The sequence below is a fragment of the Rattus norvegicus genome, chromosome 3 (assembly GCF_036323735.1).
Source record: "Rattus norvegicus strain BN/NHsdMcwi chromosome 3, GRCr8, whole genome shotgun sequence".
Classification (NCBI taxonomy): Eukaryota; Metazoa; Chordata; class Mammalia; order Rodentia; family Muridae; genus Rattus; species Rattus norvegicus.
The window spans coordinates 118,427,887-118,443,072 of NC_086021.1; the positions used below are offsets into that span (position 1 = coordinate 118,427,887).

General features: G+C 34.8%; 1 protein-coding gene and 1 pseudogene across 1 annotated transcript; one reads left to right on the forward strand and one right to left on the reverse strand.

Annotated features, from left to right (window-relative positions):
• Positions 1 to 2,751: 2,751 nt before the first annotated feature.
• Or4k37 (olfactory receptor family 4 subfamily K member 37) lies at positions 2,752 to 3,669 on the forward strand. Its single transcript, NM_001000368.1, has one exon. It carries the CDS (start codon positions 2,752 to 2,754, stop codon positions 3,667 to 3,669), a length of 918 nt encoding a protein of 305 aa, NP_001000368.1.
• On the reverse strand, positions 11,531 to 12,004 carry Or4k38-ps1 (olfactory receptor family 4 subfamily K member 38, pseudogene 1; annotated as a pseudogene).

The following is a 15,186-nucleotide window of genomic DNA, read 5'->3' on the forward strand; positions in this document are numbered from 1 at the left end:
AAACGGAACATAATAGAAATATAATTATCAGTAGAAAACTGCATGAAAAATTTGGTTGGGGCCTCCAAACTTCAGGATTATGTAGTTAATCTGGAGAATTACTGTACAAAAATGAGGATAATTAATAAAGTAGTGCTGCATAGTGAAAAGATTAGATAAGATATGAGATGCTTTTAATGCGCATTCAGTGTCTATGTAAAGTAGTAGAATTCAATTTCACTAGTTTTATGTAAATCAGAACAAAACGGTGATCTAGTAGTCTCCATAAAATGAATTTTAAAAGAAATATAAACTGTAGAAATTATATTAAAACTATTTGTGTGAGCTATAGGCATGCTATGGACTGATCATTAAGTTTTAAAAAAGATAATCAGGAAGAAAAAAATGGTGCTGATGCTATTTCCAGCTGTTGAGATCATTGTTCAAATGTATGTGTGAACAAGATTCTCTCTCTTAATATTCCAGTGTGTGTGTGTGTGTGTGTGTGTGTGTGTGTGTGTGTGTGTGTGTGAACGGGAATTGACTTAGATCAGCAGGCTTGGCAGCTAGTGACTTTACGTGCTATAGCAATTCACTGGTCCATAGGAATCACATTAGAACATGTATGTTTTCAAAACATGCAAAATACTAATGCAAAATTACTAAATATTATAAAAGTGAAAGGGATTTACTTTGTTTATTACTAACTTCTTGAATAAAATTCAGGAGAAGTTGGAAGCTAGGGATCCCCAAGGACTATGAAAGCAAATGCCTTTCCAACTGCTCGATCCTGTTTAATATGAGAATGGGAAACTTTCCAAGACAGATATAACTGTTGTCAGTGTATATAAGCCACTCTTAGGTGAAACACTTGTCAAAACTGGTCACAGCAGAAGTGACAATGAAATAGCTTCAGGTTCAAGGAAGAATCAGAGGAAACATGAGTCAAAAGGAAGGAACTGTTTACGAGCTGATTCCTGTAATGTGAGTACATCATAAAATGCCTGTTGTATTTCATTGCAGCTACTCATTTAAAGTCCATTCATTTGTTTTAGTATCACAATTGTTTAGCCTCCTTAATGGTTTTACAGTGGGTCATGTATTGGTAATTGTTGTGCTTGAAAAGATATTATACAAGTTTTCCAAAAAAAATCCTTGAGATTTTTTGACACTTAAAGCAATTTTACATGCTCAAGTCTAATGATTTCTTACTGTACTCTTACAAGTCCCAAGTTTCTCAGCTTGGAGAAGTATTGTCCTCAGGACACTAAACTTCTTTAATGTTATCTGATTATCTTTGTATTATTGGATTCTGTATTTTCTCAAAATATAGGCAATATACTCTGAGCAAAGTACGTAATAAAAATTAGAGGGTGATGAAAGTAGATTGTTTAGAATAGTCATAGTTCACTACTAACTCACAAAAATCAATGAACGCTGTGAGGAAAATGACACAGACATTTAAGAGTTAAGTACACTGAATTTTGAACACAATGAAATTATAAAAAACTCATCAGGAAACTCTGTATTTGTGTTTCATCTTTAAAGAGTAAAGTACCCATTTGTGAAAATATCATTAATTTTCTTTTACTTCGCAAAGTCAAGCTCCTTATCACTTATCTACTAGTGTGGAAGTAATATTGGAGGCTTTAGAGACAGCTGTGTGTTTGCATTCCATCTCAACTACTTTATTGAAGTGATTTGCACAAGAAAGTGAACAAAAAGTTTTCAATAAAATATGTTTTTAAAAGTACTTACAAGAGAAATTATACAATATCTGCTAGTAGATTGATGTTTTAATCTTCTGATTTAAATTCTAAAAATAATAACTAAAAAGTTCAGGAATAAAAATGAGGAATAAATAAAGGGAGAAAGTCAAAGAAGGAAGAAAGGAGAAACAAAAGAAAGAAAAGATTGAGACGCTTTTGAAATTATTGTTGAAACTAGTATATGAAATCTAACCATTTAGTATTGAAAGTCAGACAGTATAAGATAAAAAGTAATATCCCCCAGCCCAAGAAATATATGTTGTTCAAAGATATGCTTCCTTGTATAAGTACAAAGTTCAAGAAAAGATAATGCTGACAGTGTATCTTCAGAACGTGGGTTCTCAATTTATTTGACCAACAGATTTTCTCAACCCATTAGAGGAAACTCAGTTTATATTTTGTATTGATATGCAGCCCAAAGTAGATCTACAACTGGAATTTTAAGTTAATGTTTGAAATGTGACAATAAATTTTCATACTGAAAATATGATGGCCCAGAGGTTTAACTATGTCTCACATGTTCACTGAAGAAAAATATCTCTGATTCCATGTAGTTAAGGTAGATTTAAGACCAAGAAAGTATAAGAATATTTTCTACTAATATTTTCAACAGCATACTAATTTTGAAACTATGCTTATTGTCTTTCAGATGTGTGAAACTGTTGAGCCATCATTCTATATTAAGGAACTTTCCCAGCACAATATACAAATATATACAATATACAAACACACAGAAAAAGAGATGCTTTAAACTTCAGTTGGTTAAGTTGCTAAGATTTCAATTTGCATTATTTCTGTTTCCTTGACTCTTAGCAAAAAAGTTAGCGCTTTTTTTTCCAGGACTTGCTTCAATTCTCTCTCTCTCTCTCTCTCTCTCTCTCTCTCTCTCTCTCTCTCTCTCTCTCTCTCTCTTTCTCTCTCTCTCTCTCTGTCTCATCTGTCTGTTGCTTTCTCTCTGTCTCTAGTCTGTCTCTTTCTGCAGGTCCATAGTGTTATTTACTAAATGGAAGACTCTAACCATACTGGGGTTTCTCAGTTTATTTTTCAGGGACTTTGTACCACAAGGGAACTTGAGATCTTCCTCTTACTACCGTTTTCCACCCTCTACCTGATGACAATAGTAGGCAACCTCTTTGTAGTGATATTGATAATCATTGATCATCATCTCCATTCTCCCATGTACTTTCTGTTAGCTAATCTCTCATTTGTAGATTTCTGCCTTTCTTCAGTAAATACACCCAAACTGGCCATAGATCTACTAAAAGAAAATAAAACCATTTCCTTTGGGGGCTGCATGAGTCAGATCCTCTGTGTACATTTCTTTGGAGGAAGCGAGATGGTACTTCTTGTAACAATGGCCTATGACCGATGTGTGGCCATCTGCAGACCACTCCATTACAGCACCATCATGGACAGACAGAAGTGCATCTGGCTCGTTGTGATATCATGGATTATTGGATTTGTACATGCCATTAGTCAGATTCTCTTGATTTTGGATCTACCTTTCTGTGGACCTAGAGTGATAGACAGCTTTTTCTGTGATATTCCTTTGGTGATGAAATTAGCCTGCGTGAATACTGATACTCTGGAAATCCTAATAAATGCTGACAGTGGCATTTTAGCAACAACTTGTTTCATTCTCTTGCTCATATCCTATACTTATATTCTATTAACTGTTAAACTTCATTCTAAAGATGGCTCATCAAAGGCACTATCCACATGTACATCCCATATCATAGTGGTTGTGCTATTCTTTGGGCCCATCATTTTTATCTATCTTTGGCCAGTCAACATCACTTGGGTAGACAAGTTTCTAGCTGTGTTTTACACAGTCATTACACCTTTCCTGAATCCAGCCATCTATACACTAAGAAATAAAGATATTAAGAATGCCATAAGGAAGCTAATAAATCACATGTGAATTTAGAATAATATTTTAGACTTTTCATGTAAGCAGAAATTTTGTTTTTCCACACCCCTTTAGCCACACATTGACTTGAAATTGAATCAAATAATTTCATCTCTTTAAGCTATCTGTAACTATTAATGTAGGATTATGAAAAAGTTATTATGAAAGTATATCTAAAAGCTAATACCAATAGTTTCACCAGTTATAAAAAGTAATATTTCAACATAATAAACATTTTTGTGTTTGAAGATTAGATGATAAAAATGATATAAATGTGATATAATCATTAAGTTATTATTACTCATTAGATTATTAATTGCTAGATTATTATTAACAGTATGTTATTTGAAATACTTATTCAATATTACTTTTTAAAACATATATATCTTTATGTGCCAATAAATTAAAAAGAAACTTGCAAAGCCTGGATCCACTTAGAAATTAAAATGATAAATAAATCATAATGCTCATAGTTTCATCTCTACACAATGCCAGTTTTTCTTTTATTGGATATTTTCCTTATTTACATTTCAAATATTATCCCCTTTTCTGGTTTCTCCTAAAGAAACCCTGTATCTCATCCCCATCCCCTTGCTTCTATGAGTGTGCTTCCCCACCTACCCACCCACTCCTGCCTGCCTCCCCACCCTTCCCCTACACTAGGACGTCGAGTCTTCACAGGACAAGAACCTCTCCTTCCATCAATGCCTGACAAGACCATCCTCTGCTATTTATGCGTCTGGAGACATGGGAGGCTCCATGTGTATTCTTCTGTTGGTGTTTTAGTCTCTGGAAGCTCTGGGTAGGGGGTCTGGTTGGCTGTTATTGTTATTCTTTCTATGGGATTGCAAACCCCTTCAGCTCCTTCAGTCTTTTCTCTAACTCCTCCATTGAGGACCCTGTTCTGAGTCTAATGCTTAGCAGTGAGCATCTGCCTCTATATTTGTCAGGCTCTGGCAGAACCTCTCAGAACACAGCTATATCAGGCTTCGGTCAGCATCCAAATAGTGTCTGGGTTTGGTGACTGTATGTGAAATGGATCCCCAGGTGGGGCAGTCTCTGGAAGGCCTTTCCTTCACTCTCTGCTCCACATTTTGTCTCTGTGTTTCCTCCTGTGAGGATTTTGTTCCCCCTTCTAAGAAGGTGTAAAGCGTCCACATGTTTCCCTTTCCCTTTTACTGAAAAAAAAAAAGCATTCATAATATTTGACTCTACTTCCATCAGTTTATTTGTATGGTTATTATCTTACTTTATATGATGAAATAACATAACTATCAAGGCCAACTAGGTAAACATTATATGATCTTGGAAACATAATATAATACTGTTTTATATTTCAGGATCATATAATGTTTATTTACCATCATTCATGCTATCTATCATTTGATAATGTATATCATTTGAGGGATAAAATTAAATGTATACATGTTTATAATTGTCTGAAATGTAGTTTGTACCAAAATAGAAATGTAAGTTATAATTTATAAGATATCTGTCCTAATATCTATAGGGTAATGGTTATAGTCAATCTCTATGTAAATTCTAATAAGTTAAATGGGATGCTGCAAATTATTTAATAAAACATTCAAATATCTGTGGCATGTTTTTTAGAAATCAATTGAGTAAAGGTAAGGATAGCTCTTGACTGGTGCATCTTGATGGGTATATATGGTAGAGGTTTGTGGTGTCTTATTTAGAAAAATGTTACTCAACTGTGCTGATAGATTTTACTCTTAACCATTTTGAATCACCATATCTTTTTTGACACAATCTGCAAACTTTATGACATCTGATTATTATCTTTACCCTCTCTTTTCCCTTGCACTCCTGTTGCTCTCTCCCTATACACAGGACATTTCTTCCTGCACTTATGGGTTTTTTTCTTTGTTTTCCTCTACTTATTTACCCTAGTGAGTGACAACAGTGTTCTCTGTGCCCTTTGGAATGGTGAGCTTGTTAGTGGGTCACAATCAAAACAATGTCTGGCCTTGCCCCAAATCATCAGATACTCATACTTCAGCAACAAGGTTTAGGACTACATAGTCTACTCATTGATCTACAATTGACTACTGACTATTATCTGTGTGGACCCCATAGTAGGCAGCTTTGAAATCATAAATGGATTGGTGCAATGCCAACAAAATAGCATTCCTCTGCTCTTCTCACTCTTTTTAAGCTTTATATTCTTTCTGCCCCCTTCACCATGGCTCAAATCACCATTATACGAGATGTGAGACCTGCATATTACATATTTTTGTCTGTATACAGGAATACAACAGCAACAGAACACCTTGAGAACTTCTTACTGAACATTTAATTGGACTGTAGAATGTACTCTTATTATTCACATGATTTCTTTTTTTCTGATGAAGTTATTTATTCACTTTACAGCCTGATCACAGCCCCACTCCCTCTTCTCTTTCCAGTCGCACCCTCATGCCTCCTCTTCCACCCTCTTTCCCTCTGAGGGGAAGCTCCCCATCCCTCAGTAGGTAATAACCAGTCCTGGTTCATGAAGTTGCAGCAGGACTAAGAATATCCTCTCCCACTGAAGCCAGACAAGGCAAGCACAAGTTTGAGAAAGAAATACTAAGGCAGACAACAGAGTCAGAGACACCCCTTGTTTTAATTGTTATGCCAATTTATTCTTACCAATATAAGTTGCTGTATTTAATAATAGTATTTCCCATTAAAATAAGATATACTCGAGTCAATGCATAGTAATGCTTAGTATATAATAAAGAAATTTTCCATATTCAAAACAGTATAAAATTCTGGCATAAATACTAAATAATTTTTATCAATCATAAAAACAGTTCTTGTATAAGAAAGAGTCCTAGAGCTTTATAGATTGAAAGCAATAATTGAATTATAATGAGATAGCCATGGTATAGATATTGCTTTAAAAATTATGGTCTTATATTTTTTGGAAAGGAATGAGCAAGAAGTATCAAAATACTACACCTATTACTTTGAAATATTACTGAAATATTATAAATAAATATTATGAACGTTACATATAAACTTAATTGAAAATTATTTAAGTAGGTGAGCTGAAGAACAAATATAAAAATAAAAAAGTACATTATGAAGAACAGAAACACAGATCATGGTGAGGATGATGTGATCTAGTGCTAGAAGACTAGAGAATGGTGGGCTTTTTACTTATGCAGAAATAGATTCTATTCTCAATATCTTTGAGGAGTGAGAAACACGGGGCATTTTACTTTTTTTTTTTCCAATTTTTCACTGTGCTCATTTTTTTCCTAATTTTTCACTGTGTTCATTTTACTTTTTTTTTCCAATTTTTCACTGTGTTCAGGTCCATGATCTGACCAAGAATGATAGTGCAGACTCAAATTGTTTGCAGTGTTTCATTCTGGGAATGGGGGCTGGAAATTGTTACTGACACATTGCCCTTGCCTCAAACCAGGTGGCAGGCAGCGTTTGATGGTGGGAGAGTTTCAGATTGACTGTCAGATGCCTGAGGTTTTTTCCAGTACTGACTTGTCTGGACTTGCCCAGTTTGGGAAATCTCAATCTAGGCCTAGTCCCCTATTCTGCCAGGTTGAAACCTGTCATAGAGTCAGCCTGTCTCAGTTCTCTCAACTCAACATGAAAACTAAGGGCCTACAGGTTCAAATGGTTCTGATATAAAGGAATATAACATATTGACAAGACTGGAAATAGCATTTAATATCTATTTTATTGTTAGCTTTCTGTAGACCTTAAGTCTGCTATGAATATTCAATCTGCAATGAATATTGCTTTTCTAAGAATCAGTAATTAGCAGGTTCAAGATAGAATAATTGGTAAATTAACTGTTCCACTTGATGAACAGTATATGACTATGATGACATTTTCTTAACTTTGAAGTCTGATGTTCATTGAATTTTTGACTTATTAAAATCACTGATAATACTAATTAGATTCTATCTTAAAAAATAAGAAAATGTAAGAATCACTTATCACACTTGGCCAAAATATAAAACACTACTATGATATACCATTTATTACTCATTTTTATTTTATACTTAAGTGGTTTGTCACAGTCTTCCAAAACTCATTTTGGCCTCTTTTATGGTTTGCTTTGAGTTCTGACTGCTTACTTTCTTGCATTTGGAAATGAGTATTTTATAACATAAGATAAAATTTATGACCCATAGAAGGTCAATTTCATTCCCATCTGATTTAAATTTAGCAGTTCTGATTTCTGCATATAAAATATTTAAAGTGTGCCTGTATACCTCATACATGGTATGTGATGTGTTTACAAAAAAAGAGAGAGAGAGAGAGAGAAAGAGGGGGTATGTTCTATGGAGGTGTAGTCAGGTATTGAAGGAAAGGGGGATGCCTCGGCTGGCCCATGCTGAGAGACCAGCCACAGGATAGTGCAGAACAGAGTTTTGTCAGGGAATGGGGAGGGGAGTTAAGAGAGTAATAGAGACAGAGAAAGGCAGAGAAAGAGAGAGAGAGTAGAGAAGTAGAGGCATAGAGACTGGTCATGAGTATGTGGAGAGGTGGGGGCAGGGGAGAAGTAATGGGGAGAGTGTGGGGAGGAAAGGAAGAGCAAAAGCAAGAAAGAACAAGAGAGTGAGGAGGGGGGCAAACAGCCCCTTTTATACTGTTAGTCATACCTGGCTGTTGCCAGGTAACAACGAGGCAGAGCTTAGACAGAATGATAGCAGTATGCTTAGATAAAACATTTTAGTCTAGTTTTCTTAGTTACTATTCTTTTGACATGATAAAACACCCAAGACCAGGGTAATGTATAAAAGAAAATATTTAACTGGGGGGCCTATAGTTCCAAGGGGTTAGAATCCATGACCATCATGGCAGGAAGCATTCTAGCACACAAGTGGGCATAACACATGCACAGTAACTGAGAGCTTGGAACTCATCCATAAGTATGAGGTGGGGTTGGGGGGAGGAAAAGAAAGAGAAAGAAAGAGAGAGATGGAGAGAGAGGGAGAGAGAGGGGGAGGGGAGGAGATGAAGAGGGAGAAGAGGAAGAGGGAGAGGGAGAAGAGGGAGAGGGAGAAGAGGGAAAAGGAAGGAGAAAGGGAGAGAAGGGGGGAGAGGGAGAGAAGGGGACGGAGAGGAGAGGGAGAGGGGTGGGGGGAGAGGGAGAGGAAGGAGGAGAGGGAGAGCAGGGAAGAGGATGAATTAACTAGGAATGACATGGGCCTTGGAAAGCTCAAAGGCTACTCCTAATCATGTACCTCCTTGAACTCCCAATTCTTTTGAATGGTTCCACTAACTACAAACCAAATGTTAAAAATAGATGAGAGTATGGTTAACATTCTCATTAAAGCACCATATTCCAAGAGCTGGGTGCAATAGACTCTGGCAATATCATAATGCAAATGACACAGTCCAAATACAGTCTACAGTCTTTTAGAGTTTCAATGCAGTTCGAAATTCTAAAGTCTTTCAGATACACAAAAAAGAATCTCTTAATTTTCACAACCTACAAAATCATCAATGTGTGGAAGTTGTATTTTTCCTACTACTATGAGTATTTGGGGATTTACATCAGATCCTTTAGCTTAGCAGCAAGATCCTTTATCTCTGGCCTCTGTTTTGTTTCTTATTGAAAGGCACATTGCTTGGATGAAATTTCACTGAATTGCTAAAATTTAATTAAACTTGCATATTTAGAAATCATATGAGTAAAAGAGACAGTTTTACAGTTTAATGATATAGTTTAGTAAGAAAACTTCAAGGTCTTCTGTTGTTAAAATATGCATGTAAACAGGTGAGAATAGTAGTGTGTAGGTTTCATATCACTTGTAAAATAATGGTCATTTGAGCCATGATGAAGGGGGCAGAAGGAATTTAAGAGCTTAGAAATAGTGAGAAAAGAGCTGTGAAATGCGATTTTGTTGGCATTGCACCAATTCATTCATGATTTCAGGGTTATGGGACCCATGCAGATAATAGTCAGTAGTCAATGGTAGATCATTGAGTAGGCAATGTAGTCCTAGAGCTCCTTGTTCAACTGTGAGTACATGATTTGGGGGCTTTTTTTTTGTTGTGATTTGCTAACAAGTTCACAATTCCACAAGGATAGTTACAAACCAATGGTCACAAAGAATGCTATTGTTAAATTCAGTAGTAAATAAGTAAATGGAAAACACATAAAGATAGAAAGGAACTGCTATATATAAGGAGTGAGCAATAGGAGTGGGAGGAAAAAAGTGCCAGGGATAGTAATTGGATGACATTAGGTTTGCAGATATTGTCAAAGACACCACTAATAAAAGAAATATGGTAACTTAAAATTGTTAAGGATTAAATCTATCAGCATAGTTGAACAAAAATATTCTGAACAAGATGCCAAGCCTCCTGAAGAAAAGGCCATCCAGACACTAACCCCACCTAGGAGTCCAGCCCATATACATACAGTCACCAAACCCAGACAATATTGCTGATGCCAAGAAGTACATGCTGACAGGAGCCTGGTGTAGCTGTCTCCTGGGAGGCTCTGCCAGAGCATAAGAACTGCAGAAGTGGATGGTTGCAGTCAACCATTGAACTGAGAACAGGGTCCCCATGGAGGAATTAGAGAAGGGATTGAAGGAGCTGAAGGAGTTTGCAATACCAAAGAACAACAATACCAACCAAGCAGAGCTCCCAGAAACTAAAACACCATCCAAAGGACACCATGGGACAGACCCATGACTCCAGCTGCATATGTAGCAGAGGACGGTCTTGTTGGGCACCAAGAGGAATAGAAGCCCTTGGTCCTGCCAAGGCTCAACCCCCTAGTGTAGGGGAATGTCAAAGAGGAAAGGTGGGAATGGGTGGGGGAACAACCTCATGGAAGAGGGGGGAAGGGGAATGGGATAGGGTGTTTATATAGATGGGTAACTGGGAAAGGGGATAACATTTGAAATGTAAATAAATAGAAAAATCCAATAAACTCATTTCTATCAAAAGAAAAAGTTGCCAAGCCTCTCCCATCAAGGTATATGGCCAGACATGAGCCATAATCACTTGTAATTTCTGAAAGACATGATGAAGCCATTCGATGGTTTTACTAGATAATTTTATAGCCTATTTAACTAATTTAAATAAACTTACAGATTTATTATAGCAATTATGTCACAAATATTAGGACAGATATTCAAGAAATCATGGTTTAGGTCTGGGTATAAACTATATATATATATATATATATATATATATATATATATATAAACAAATAGCTTTTTCTCACAAATGACATGCATTATCAAACAATTGCTAGCAGAAACATTATATATACAGATATAGATATAATTTTCAAGAGCATATAATCTTTACTTAACAAACCTTGACAGCTATGTGATTTCATTACATAAAGTGAAATAATGATCATGCAAATAAATTCATGGAAGTACAGTCAAATATTAATGAACACTTTGTTCTTTCTGTAAAAATAAATGGAAATTCAAAATTCATATGACTAAACAAATCTTAAAAACTGATATATATTGTTTAGAGATGAGACTACCAGAATTATGATTTCATTTATTTAAAATTTTGATTTCTAATAGAATACAGACTTTGTGAGTTTATTATTTTCTCTAGCAAATTAGAATTTGGATTAGCACATAATGTTTTATATATGTGTGTAAGCTTGATTAAGTAACACAAATAAAACTCTATTAATGTAATATGCTGATTATTAATCTACTAATTAATAATAGTCTAGTGATTGCACTGGTAATATTAAGTAAAATATGGTGACTATCATATTAATATCAATTTTATCATCTAATCTTCAGACACAAAGAGTATCACTCTTTTAAACTGGCAAAAATCTAAAGATATAGACTCTTTAATATACTTTCAAATAATTATTTCATAACCATATACTAATACGTACCAACTAATAGCTTCAATAAATAAAAATTTGTGATTCAATTTCAGGTCAACATGTGGCTAAAGGTGTGTGAAGAAAGAACATTTCTGATTACATGAGAACTCTAGAAATTTTTCTGAATCAACATGTGATTTATTAGCTTCTTTACAGCATTCTTAATATCTTTATTTCTCAGTGTGTAGATGGCTGGATTCAGGAGAGGTGTGATGACTGAGTAAAATACAGTTAGAAACTTATTCACCCAAGTGATGTAAACCGGCCAAAGGTAGATAAAAATGATGGGTACAAAGTACAGCAGAACCACTATAATATGGGATGTACATGTGGATAGTGCCTTTGATGAGCCATCTTTAGAGTGAAATTTAACAGTTAATAGAATATAAGTATAAGATATGAGCAAGAGAATGAAACAAATTATTCCTAAAAGACCACTCTCAGCATTTATTAGGATTTCCAGATTATCAGTGTTCACGCAGGCTAATTTCATCACCAAAGGAATATCACAGAAAAAACTGTCTATTACTCTAGGTCCACAGAAAGGTAGATCCAAAATCAAGAGTATCTGATTAATGGCATGCACAAATCCAATAATCCATGATATCACAACGAGCCAGATACACTTCTGTCTGTCCATGATGGTGCTGTAATGGAGTGGTCTGCAGATGGCCACACATCGGTCATAGGCCATTGTTACAAGAAGTACCATCTCACTTCCTGCAAATAAATGTACACAGAGGATCTGGCTCATGCAGCCTTCAAAGGAAATAGTTTTATTTTCTTTTAGTAGATCTATGGTCATTTTGGGTGTATTTACTGAAGTAAGGCAGAAGTCAATAAAGGAGAGATTAGCTAACAGATAGTACATGGGAGAATGGAAATGATGATCAGTGATGATCAATATTACTACAAAGAGGTTGCCTACCACAGTCATCAGGTAGAGAGTGGAAAATGGTAGTAAGAGGAAGATCTCAAGTTCCCTTGAGGTACAAAGTCCCTGAAAAATAAACTGAGAAACCACAGTATGGTTAGAGTCTTCCATTTAGTAAATAACACTAAGGGTCGGCAGAAAGAAACAGATGAGAGAGACAGAGACAGAGAAGAGAGAGAGAGAGGAGAGAGAGAGAGAGAGAGAGAGAGAGAGAGAGAGAGAGAGAGAGAGAGAGACTTAAACCAAGGACTTCTGGAATAGAAACAATAAAACTTTGGTAAGAGTTAAGGAAACAGAATGTAAATTCAAATCTTAGCAACTTATCCAGCCCACATTCAAAATATGTCCTTTTTTGTGTTTGTATATTGTGTCTTAGTAGGGAGACATCTTTTAGTGTAGCATGGTGGGTCAACAACTCTGTATATCTGAAAGACAATATGTATATTTTTAAAATATTAGTTGAAAATATTATCCTTATATTTTCTAAGCCTTAAATTGACCTTTTCTGTATAGATTCAAAGATAATTTTCTTCACTGAATATCTGACACATAGAGGCTCTTTGACCATTGTAATTTCAGACTGACTATTTATTGACATATTTCAAACATAAAATCAAAATTCCTATCTCAGCTCTATTTTTTGGGTGTGTATCAATACACAGGATAAACCAAGATTTTTCCAACATGTTGAGAAAATCTGTTGGTTAAATATATTGAGAACAGAGGTGCTGAATATACATTGTCAGTATTATCTATTATCTATTATCTATTCTTGAATCTTGATTTTATGCATGGAAACATATCTTGGAATGGCATATATTTCTAGGCCTTAGTGATATTATTTTTGTCCTATATTTATATACTTTGAACTCCAAATGGCTAGGTTTCCTATAATAGTCGCAACAATATTTCAAGAAACCTTCTTACCCTGCCTCTCAATCATGTTTTCCTTTCTTTTCTCCTTCCTTTCTTCCTTTTTTCTTTTCTCTACCTTTCTTCCTCCCTTTCTTCCTTCTCCATTTACTTATTCCTCATCTTAATTTCTATACTTTCTCTTTATTACTTTTACATTTGATATTGGAAGATTAAAACACCAACTATTAGCATATATTGTAAAATATATCTATTAAGTACACTAAAAGAGCATTTTTTTAAATCATGCTTATTGATTTTCCTGTGCAAATCACTTCTTAAAGAAGTAGTAATGATAGAATGCAAACACATACTTGTCTTTAAGGTCTCCAACATTACTTTCACACTAGTAGATAACTGACAAGGAGCTTGACTTTGAAAAGTAAAAGAAAATTAATAATATTTGCACAATGGGTATTTTACTCTTTAAAAATGAAACACAAATACAGAGTTTCATGATGAGTTTGTATAATTACATTGTGTTCAAAATTCACTGCACTTAATTCTTGAATATCTGTGGCATTTTCATCATAGCTTTTATTGGTTTTCTGAGTTATTAGCAAACTATGATTATTCTAAACACATTTCCCTCTAATCTCTATTAACTACTTTCCTAGAATGTTGCCTGTATTTTGAGAAAATACAGAATCCAATAATACAAGGGTAATCATGAAACATTAGAATAAATTCAGTGTTTTCTGAACAGAATACTTTTCCAAGCTCAGAGACTTGGAACTTGTAAGTGTGCAGTAAGACTTCATTAGATGTGAGCATGTAAAATTGCTGTAAGTGTCCAGCAGTCTCAAGAATTTGTTGAAAGGGAAACTTGTACATTTTTTAACAAGTTTTTTTGACAGACACAACAATTACAAATACAAGACCATTGAAAAATCACCAAGGGTGTAAAAAAATAATTGTGCTACTAAAACAAATGGACAAACCTTAAATGAGCTGTTGCAATGAAAATATAGCACTCATTTTATGATGTACTTATGCTACAGAAATCACCTTGTTAACAGTTCCTTCGTTTTGACGGATGTCTCCTCTAATTTTCCCTTGAATCTGAAACTATGTCATTGTTGTTCCTGCTGTGGTCAGTTTTGCCAAGAGTATTTCACCTCAGTGTGGCTTATATACATTGACAGCAGTTATGTTTGTCTTGGAAACTTTCCCATTCGCACAATAAACAAGATTGAGCAATTGGGAAGATTTTCACTTTTATAGTCCATGGGGATCCATAGTCTCTAGCTTCTATTGAATTAAATACAGGAGCTCGATAATAAAGAAAACAATCCTGTTTAGAAATATTTTTGTACATTTTTTGCATTACTATTTTGCATGTTTTGAAAACATTCACATTATGCAATGAATCACATAAACCAGTGAGTTTCTACAGCAGGTGAAGACACTCACTGCCAAACCCAATGACCTGAGTCTGTAACCGCTACCCACATAGAGGAGACCACCTCCTTCAAGCTGTCTTCTGACCCTCACACCTGTGCTGTGGCATGAGTTAGTATATATATATATATATATATATATATATATATATATATATATATATATATATATAATATATATAGTGCCTACAAAATGTGGCATGGCCATAACTCATGCAAACAATTTTATTATAGTTTGTACAATTTGTATTTCTTTTTAGATCATTTTGTGGAAAATACAAACAGTGAACACCATTATTTTTTAATATGTATATACAAATAAGGAAGTTCCATATTAGTACTGTGTATGCAATAGAAGCATCTGAAATCTCTTTTCAACCTTTCAGCACATAACACTACTATATTTATACATTCATTCT